This window comes from Toxotes jaculatrix, chromosome 11 (genome assembly GCF_017976425.1).
Source record: "Toxotes jaculatrix isolate fToxJac2 chromosome 11, fToxJac2.pri, whole genome shotgun sequence".
Taxonomy (NCBI): Eukaryota; Metazoa; Chordata; class Actinopteri; family Toxotidae; genus Toxotes; species Toxotes jaculatrix.
The window spans coordinates 1,137,082-1,147,081 of NC_054404.1; the positions used below are offsets into that span (position 1 = coordinate 1,137,082).

The window sequence follows — 10,000 nt, forward strand, 5'->3', positions numbered from 1 at the left end:
CTTAATTTTTTTTTTTTTTTTTATTTACTGTCTGCAAGAGTGTGAGTGAGTGTGTGTGTGTGTGTGTTTGTGTGTGTGTGTGTGTGTGTGTGTGTTTGTGTGTGTGTGTGTGTGTGTGTGTGTTTGTGTGTGTGTGTGTGTGTGTGTGTGTGTGTGTGAGTGAGTGAGTGTGTGTGTGTGTGTGTGTTCCAGTCTGCCTGTATTAGCAGCAGACTGAGTCTCTGTGAGGTTAACTTGTCCTGGGGTTGACACTGGCCTGCCCTCCCTGCATGCCTGTATGTGTATGTGTGCGTGTGTGCGTGTGTGACCTGTAACCTCGTGTGTTTTCACTGTCTGACACATATATGCTGTGTGTTTTTGTGTTTGCATATAAAGTTGGGGCAGTGTGTGGGTCTTGGACTGGTCTTCATGTCTCTGATGCGGACAGATCTGGGGCTGGCGGACGTGTCGGTCGACAAAGTCAAAGGGCAGAGGCAGTCGTACGCTGCGCAGATCGTTAAAGCCCTTGAGGAAAATTTAGATTTTTTGATTCTGGGCTTTATAAGTAAGATTCATCTCAAAGCCACGAATGGACACTGAGGTGTAAATCACTTCCCAGCTGCTGCTGCTAGCGTTCAGCTTTTTGTCAGGCTCGGTGACCCATTACTGAACGAATCAATTAATCTACTAACAGAAGATTAAGATCACTTTTCCATTATATCACTCATGAATAAACCAAAAATGAATACTAACAGTAAACTGAATATCTGTGGACGTCAGACAGCTGGTCAGACCAAACGTTAAACTAGTTTAAATCAAACATGTGATATCTCATTAGCTGGAACTCCGACAGCACACCACACATCAGTTTATCTAGTTGATATGTGCTGCCATATGTTTGCAGCGTGTTTGGTTTTAATCCAGTTCATAAGCAGTGTTTCATATCAACTCACACGTCACATTTTATCCTTCTGAGCTGCAAAAATACTCAAAATAATCTTAAATATAAAAATATTTGAAAAACACTTATTGTCATATTTTAAGGACCATAAAACTGAGTTTGGTTTTATAACTTAGTGATTTCTGCAATTAGGAAGAGACTAACCCTCTGATCCCAGTTCTGCCATTTTGATTTATCTACTGACAAAACAGTGAGCCAGCATTTCATTTTACTTTGATAATCCCCAAAAATATAACAAAAGCCAAATTGTGCCCGTTCCCCCAGTGAGGGCGAGGATTAACAAACCTCCACCAGCACGAGGAGAAACCCAAAAGACACAAAAACCACTAAATCCACCCGGCCTGTTTAAAAACAAATCAGGTACGATGGCGTCCTGTCCGACGTGAAGCTGCATGTAACATCAACACTCCCAGTAAGAACAACCACTGCGAGGAACTGGTCTGAGTGGGAGGGAGGTGACTGTACCTTCTGAGACGTAGGCAAACGGTTTGTTCCTGACAGACAGCAAAGTCAACAGGTTGAAGAACAGAGCGACGAACGTCCCGACCAACAGACGACCTCTGCAGAGACAGACAGACAGACAGACAGACAGACAGACAGACAGACAGACAGACAGACAGACAGACAGAGAGACAGGCAGACAGACAGAGAGACAGGCAGACAGACAGAGAGACAGAGACCAGACAGTGTTAGAGATAACATCCTGAAAATCATTGTTAACCAGCCGTGTTTACAGGGACGCGAGATAAGTTGATAAGCAACGTGAACTAAAACCTAATGTCAACATAACCTGTACATGTCACCTCACAATTTGTCATGTGGAGACGCTGTGAGTGCAGTGCATTGTGGGACAGGTTCAGAGGACACATAACAAACAAACAAAAAATAAATCAAACATGTATTTATCTGTTTCAAGAAACTCACAAAAAAACATTTTGCTTTGTCCTGTGACATTTGGTCAGAGGGCCTCTTCATTAGGTTCACCTGCAAAATCTAATTCAGTCCATTACACCTGGTCATACCATGAAGTCCAGTCCTCTGATGCCTGTAACCTTCAGTGTATTGTAGAGGTGGGGGACACTGTTTCTCAACCAGGGGTTCAAAGACCAACAGTGGTTCATGGCAGTGCAGCAGACGGGCCGTGGAAGATCTCTGAGGTAAATCCAGGTACAATTTCATTTTTGCTCAGACATATACTGAATTAATGAGCAAGGCACCGATCCACCCCAGCTCCCCGGGCGCCTCACTGGGCAGGTGGCTGTTTATGTGTTTGGTGCTTTGATTACAGAAACATTGAAACAGTTGGGAAAATGGAGGCGGTCTAAACCTTCTGACCTGTGTTCAGTGACTACGGCTTTCTGAACAACGCTGTCAGGTACAGGTAGAAACACAAATGTGCAGCTGGGGACGACAAAAGTTTCCCTCCAAGAGGAGACACGTCCCTTCATCACACAGGGTCCAGGACTGGATGGAGACTGATGCGGTGCAGCGATGGTTTATGTGTAATTATTTAATGAATAGTAAAAATAAATCCTGTCACGTGACGCGGCAGTTCGCCACTTTTGCTTATGAAACAGTTTCAGGATGTGAAACATTTGTCATCTATTGTATTCAAACCTTTAAAATAACCTAGTGGACATTTAATCCACACACACACACACACACACACACACACACACACACACACACACACACACACACACACACACACACACACACACAGAGACAATCCCTTTAAGAGCCTACAAATTGGTCCAAACAAATCAGCGGGAGGCGAAGGGTTGCCTGACGGGTGAACTGCAATAACTGGATGATAAACCCCACCAACCCCCACTCCACCTCCCTCAAAAAAAAAAAAACAGATTAAAGAGAGAGAGGAAGAATGTGTGTGTCTCCCTGCCCAGCAGACACCTGTCCCTCCGGTTAGCAGCCATCTCTCACCGCCGTCCAATCACATCCATTCACAGAAGAAGAGAGAGAGAAGGGTGAGAGGAGGAGGAGGAGGAAGAGGGGAGAGAAAACGAGGGGGTAATCTCGTCACAGGAGACAGGTTTAAGTCTCTCTGTGTTTTAGGTTAGAAAAGCCACCGCTAATCTGTTTTATAATGGAGAGATAATGGACAGATGATGGAGAGAGAGAGGAGAAGACAGGGAGGAGAGAACGAGGGGGGGAGAGAGAGGAGGCGAGACGAGAGGGGGACAGTAAACCCGTGTTGGTCCATCACAGGTGACGATCGACGTCCAGTTCAGTTTACATCTCAGGCGTCAGGGTTTTGGTGAACTCTGAGCACCAACAGTCGTACAACAGTTCCAATAATGCAGCGTGTGTGTGTGTGTGTGTGTGTGTGTGTGTGTGTGTGTGTGTGTGTGTGTGTGTGTCTGTGTGTGTGTGTGAAGCTGAACACACTGCTGAAAACCCGTTCGGTAAAACAAAAACATCTGCCAACTGTTCCATAAAAAACTTTCAGACAAACTTTGGTCTTCTTTCAGTCACTGACACAGCTGATGTTACCCTGAGGCCAGTGTTCAACACACTGTGTGTGGGTGTGTGTGTGTGTGTGTGTGTGTGTGTGTGTGTGTTTAATTAACTCCGCTGGTGTGGACACACACACACACACACACACACACACCCTGTCAGTGTGAAATTCACAATGAACACGACACAGTCAGTCAGTCCGACTCTTTGACTCACTGACACTCTCTCCATGTTTGGGATGTTCTGTTCTGACAACAGCTGGCACTGCGTGTGTGTGTGTGTGTGTGTGTGTGTGGTGTGTGTGTGTGTGTGTGTGTGTGTGTGTGTGTGTGTGTTTCGACACAGGGAGACACAGGAGTATATCATGTTGTGTCTGTTTATCTTTAGATGTGATGTGGGAATTGGTGTGTGTGTGTGTGTGTGTGTGTGTGTGTTGGGGGGGGTACTTACGTATGGACCTCAGGCTGCTCCATGAAGCGCTCCACACTAACAAAACAAAAACAAACACAGTCAACAACACTGGCCAGGTGGGACTCTGTGTGTGTGTGTGTGTGTGTGTGTGTGTGTGTGTGTGAGATACAGAGTGATTGAGACAATTGAAATGAATGAAAGGAGACAAGGAGTGAACAACCAGAGAGAAAACAGGAAATAAACACACACACACACACAGTCACGTCTGTCTCATCCCTCTGTGCTGCTGCCCTACTGCGCCATTCATGACATGAACTGTGTGCCAACCTTACAACCTTAGTGTGTGTGTGTGTGTGTGTGTGTGTGTGCATTGTCTCATTCATGAAGGGAAATGGCAAAACGAAGACAGCGAGCTAACATCACCTTCACGGTGTTAAGAGTGAAAAACCTACGATTATTTCCAACATTACTTCGCTGATATTTGATCAGGTTTCAGAACGATATCTGATCATTCCAGATCAGGTGATTAGTCTATCAACAGAAAATTAACAGGCAGCTATTCTGATGAACCATCAGTGTGTCACAGGTATATTAACGGCCACCAAAGTTTATCTGGTGACCCACTTTAGCCCTTTTTATTTTTATTTTATTTAATCCGTCTGAGAGAACGACGCCATCTGTGATCGAATGACTCGTGGACAGTCTCCCTGTGATCCACCACCCTCCGCACCTCGTTCGCCCCGCCACAGTGACGTGTCTGTGAACAACAAAGATCTGTAACGTAATGTTTCGTGCTGTTGCTTCACTGTAGAGCTGTGACTCACTCAGGCCCTCCCTAGCCCGCGCTCTCTGCCCCCCCCCCACCCACCATCCACCATCAGGAGCACCAGCAGGAGCACCCGCAGACATCCACCACATCGCTGGACCATCAAAAAAATCCATAGTCTCCACCGGCCCAGCCTGTGTGCGTGTGCCAGGGACTGAGCTCACTGGCCAAGCCCCCCCCCCACCCCCCACCCCCCACACACACACCACACAATTTCTAAAAATAATCAATTAAGCAAAGATCCATATGACACATGAAGCAAAGAGCATGATACACTTGGATGCAGTATAATTACAGCAATCCACGTTCAAACAGCCAACGGTGAAACAATGAAAACTAAGAAAAAAGTGCTTTAACATTTCTAAATGATCAGTGAGGTGAAAGGGAAGAACACTCTGTCTTTTATTGTCTCCATGTGGACACCTGGGAGTCTCCTCTGTCCCTTCTACCCTGTGTGACCTGTGTTTCCATCCTCCTCCTTTTAAACTGCGTTTGTCGTCACTTTAACACATTCTTCAAGTCCCTTAACTGCTAATAGTGCCTGAAGCATCACTGCCGTCGCTACGGTTACACGCAGGTGAAAATGTTGACCTGAACTAAGTTTGAAGATTTTCAAGGTCACACGCCGGCCAATCAGAGACGGCTATTTTCTGCTGCCGTGGAACAAAGAAAAACAAACACATTTACAGTCACTTTAACTCCTAAACACACACACGTGTCTGCGCATGAAAGTGTTGCAAGGGAGTGTGCCGTTCTGCTTGACCCACGTGTGTGTGCGTGAGTGTTGTTATTCTGGTTAATTCACCCCTCCCATCCCTGAGAACTGACCGCAAGACAACCCCACACATGGTGCCTGGAGATATGTGTGTGTGTGTCTGTGTGTGTGTGTCACAATGACAGACACAGCCAGGCAGTGACATTCCCTCAGACCTAAAAAATTCAGTAGTCCACACGCACACTGCCCCCCCCCCCCACACACACACACACACTCCTCCCCTTTAAGAGTAATTCCAAGACCACCCCTTTAAAGAATTACTGGGTTCTCAGATGGAGACAAAGTTGTCAACAGATTTTAACAGACACAGACACACACACACACAGACACACACACAGACACACACACAGACACACGGTGCCTGTTATCAAGCAACATTATTGCATCTGAACAGGTTAAAATTTGGCATCATCTCGACTTTAAACGTGTGTGTTTATGCATATTTGTTGTCTTAATGGAAATCATATATCAAAGTGCTCTTTACATTTCATTTATTATTATTATTATTATTATTATTATTATTATTATTATATTTGACAAGAGAACATTAAAGACCAAGCAAAATCATGACAGATGGGGGAACACAGGTCATATGTAGGGGTTTGGTAAAAAAGTACAAACTAAGTGGTGAAAAAAAAAATCTTTATCTGATGCAACGTACACAACAGAACATTTCTCAGCACTATGAAACTGTGTCCCAAGACAATCACTCCATGAAGACTGTTGCTGAATAATGTGGATTACTATAAATGAAAACTTCTGTTGTCACATAAAATGTGTGCTGATGGGACTAAAACTTCATGGGGTCCAATTATTGCATTTTCTAAATTGTTTGGTGCAGACGCCGGAGAAAAACATGCACCCTGTGCAGACTGAAGCCATGTAGTGAAATTAGTAACGGGGAGAAAAACAAAGACAAAAAAAGGAGACACAATTGGAAATATTTTGTGTATTGCTTTGGAAATATGAATTCTGTTGTTGTGCTGAGTCACGCTACGAAAATAATTGAAATTTTAATCGAGAGAGACAGAGTGAGTGAGACAAAGAAGGAGACGTAGAAAAAAGACAAAGACAGAGACATCGGATTTTAATATGGCTCTAAATGCTGACTGATGTTATCAAAAAAATCATTTTGGTTAATTCATTCCTCATATTATGTCTTATGTGTGTGTGTGTGTGTAGGAGTGTGTTAGGGAGACATACACACCTTTCCTTCAGGATGAACAAAGCTCCCAATTGGACGAGAACAGTGGAGGCAAAAACTGCCAAGACCTCCAGTCTTTCAAACCTGGAGAGAGACAGAGACACCGTCATCCACAGTGAGACAAACCATCTCCACATTCAGCTTTTCGTCCTCGACACACCACTCCACTCATCCAGAGACCCACAAAGCATCATCTGGAGACACCTCAGTCCAAGATCCCCAGAAATGCCACCATGTGGACAGAGGCTCTGCAGTGTGGTCTTTGGGTTAAACTCCAGAGAATCATAACGTTTTACTGTCATCAGGTTCACAAACAGCAGCGCCTCTACCAGTTAGAGAATTAGCAAATCGTGTTGTAGCTCACTCACTAGACTGAGAGATCTGTACCTGGTGTGTATGTGCTCTTACAACAGTGTACAGTGTGTTGGGAAGTTATCTTTTTTTTTAAATTGCTATCAATCAACACGAGCCTCGACAGAGCAGAGCGGATGATAACATCTCCACTCAGCGCAAGACTGTGAGCAGACCGGCTGACACCAAACTGTCTTTATGCTCCTCTGGCACTAAAACACCGAACTTCAATCCAAACCATAAAAACATAAAGAGAATAAAACCCAGCTCGCCCCGTCAGAAAAAAACGGATTTCTCAGCGTGATGTTTACGTCCGCGCCTCTCAGAAACTCCCCTCTCCCGAGGCGCCATCAAGCCCAATGTGAAAGTAGAGTTCTGCCATTTCCAAGCCTCGGGACATCCCCTTACTTATCGAGACTTTAACGCTCATGCACAGGGACATAGCCTGATATAACCTCTTCACTGGGAGAGAAACACATAACTGTCATAATTATGTCTGTGGGGCAGAGTAAAGTCAGTGGTTAGAGTGTGGTCAGTGTGGTCAACGAAGAAGAGCAGAGAGGAAACTCTGAGAAGAAACCGGAGTGTTTCCTCATTATTCCCCTCATAATTCATTACAATTTAACTTCAAAGTTACATAAACCTGAAAATCATGAGTGAAAAACACAGATGATCTCATCCAAAGGTCACAGGGTCGATCCCATCCAGCCTGCCCAGGGTCCACTGGGCTTATACGGGTTAAACCTGACACTGACTGGGAGAGATCTGATGATCTGAGCCCCACTACAGCTGCTTAATACCAGCACACTAAGAGCTTCTGTCCGAGCTATGTGAAGTGCATTACAGATTAATGTAAACGACATGTGACCACATACATGCACAGGGTGAGGAAGGTGACGTGAGGACACAGATAAAATAACAGACCTCAGGACAGTGAGCTCTCAGGTCATCACCCATTTTCTAATCTGCCTCATTCTTAAAACTGGACCAGCAGCAACATCTGTATGAAACAAGCACATTACTGTGTTGGTGCACAGTGTTCGGTCAGACCAGAGCAGCAACTTCAACAAGTGGCTAGGCTGTTTTACTTATTAATTATCAATTAATTTATTTCATTTATAATATATAGCACACCATTCAGCAAAGTATTCTCTTCATTTATTAAGTCATGGTTGTGTCTATAAAAAGGTCTTCAGCAACAGTCCAAAAACTCAAAGATGTTCAATTTACATTCAACACTTCTGCTTAAAAAATGACCCCAATTATTAATCAATTATCTGATCAATCAACTAATACTTTCAGCTCTACTCCCGTCACATTCTGCAGGTTACTGCCTTCCTGTGTGGCTTTTTAGCACATAGTCCATTCCTCTTGTATCTTAATGTGTGTGAGCCAATGAACAGACAGCTGTAGGTTAACAGGTGGTCTGTGTATACTGGTTACACGAGATGAACACGCACACGATGACTGCCGCTGGCACATGACCAGGTGCTCCAGCGCAGAGGGTGTTTGGGCAGATTCAAGTCAGTGGCTTCCATCAAACGCTTCACACACTGAAGTGTGTATAAATACTCTGTCAGCAAATCGAATGGGAACAAATGAAACAGAACTACACAACAGAAAAAAGCTGAAGTGGATCAGACTAATTCCTAGAAACCAGTTCTACTCCTGTGGGGTTTAGAGGAGTCAGAGGACGCTGATGTCAACTCAAGCACACACACACACACACACACACACACACACACACACACACACACACACACACACACACACACACACACACACACACACACACACACACACACACACACACACACACACACACACACGGCATAATGGGACCATAAAGTGAAGCTGAAAAGCAGATTTCCACTCGATCACCACTTTTCCACACATAAAGGTCAGAGGTCACCTGTCAGCTAGCCGTGTGTTTGAGTTGGACGATGTTCATGTGTTCATGAGCCGCTCAGCTGATCCAGACACCGGCAACAGAAGCTTCATGGTGTGTGTGTGTGTGTGTGTGTGTGTGTTTGAGCACATCAATAAATAAATAGAGTTTTGACTGAAAAGCCTCTGACACTGATTTACACTCATGATGTATATATAAAGGTAACACACACACACACACACACCCACACCCACCCAGCCACACACACCCACACAAACACACACACACACACGGCATAATGGGAGCTAAGTGAAGCTGAAAAGCAGATTTCCACTCGATCACCACTCTTCCACACATGAAGGTCAGAGGTCACCTGTCAGCTAGCTGTGTTTGAGACTGAGATGGATTTACATGTATATATAAAGGTAAGCCACACACACACACACACACACACACACACACACACACACACACACACACACACACACACACACACGCACACACACACACACACGCACGCACACACACACACACACGCACACACACGCTTAAATGGCCTAAAATAGTTGCTTTTTAAAATCTTCTGTTTGATTTGTTTTTCTGTGTCACACAGTTTATAGACAAAACACGTTATCAATCCATCAAAAAAATAATTAGCCAATTAATCAATAATGAAAATAACAGTTGCAGTCCTACTTGTGAGTTTCTAACATGCAGCTCTACACTTCTGCACACACTTTATTCACCACACCAAAGGTCTTGTCTTGTTTGTGCATTTTCAAAGTTACAGCACACGTTGTGCGGTCCTGTCATTATCTACGTGTGAGGCTACGTCCACGCTGTCATCAGTGTCCTTTAAATACTCTGAGGGACAGATCAACCCCACAGTGTAATGTACAATGTGCTGCAGACTCACCCAAAGGAGTAGACCTGACTGGGCTTCTTCATGGTCACCCAGGAGCTGATGAGACAGGTGATCAAACTGCAGGCCGCAGGGAGGAGAAAGGTAAGGACGGCAGGGTGATGGCAGGGAAAGAGAAAAGCAGGTGATTGACGGAGGGATGGGAGACACAGAAAGACGACAGAGAGAGAGGGAGGGGCACATGAGGGGAGAGTCAGTGAGAGACAAG

The 10,000-nt window shown here is 44.7% G+C and overlaps 1 protein-coding gene across 1 annotated transcript in view; it reads right to left on the minus strand.

Moving 5' to 3' along the window:
• slc30a6 (solute carrier family 30 member 6) overlaps nt 1–10,000 on the minus strand; it is a 43,754-nt gene that overhangs the window by 9,940 nt on the left and 23,814 nt on the right. Inside the window, exons 6-9 of the mRNA XM_041050362.1 lie at nt 9,787–9,852; nt 6,635–6,715; nt 3,866–3,901; nt 1,343–1,500 (exon numbers count right to left, since the gene is read on the minus strand). Of these exons, the coding sequence (XP_040906296.1) occupies nt 1,343–1,500; nt 3,866–3,901; nt 6,635–6,715; nt 9,787–9,852 (341 nt within the window). The remainder of the gene's footprint in view (nt 1–1,342; nt 1,501–3,865; nt 3,902–6,634; nt 6,716–9,786; nt 9,853–10,000) is intronic.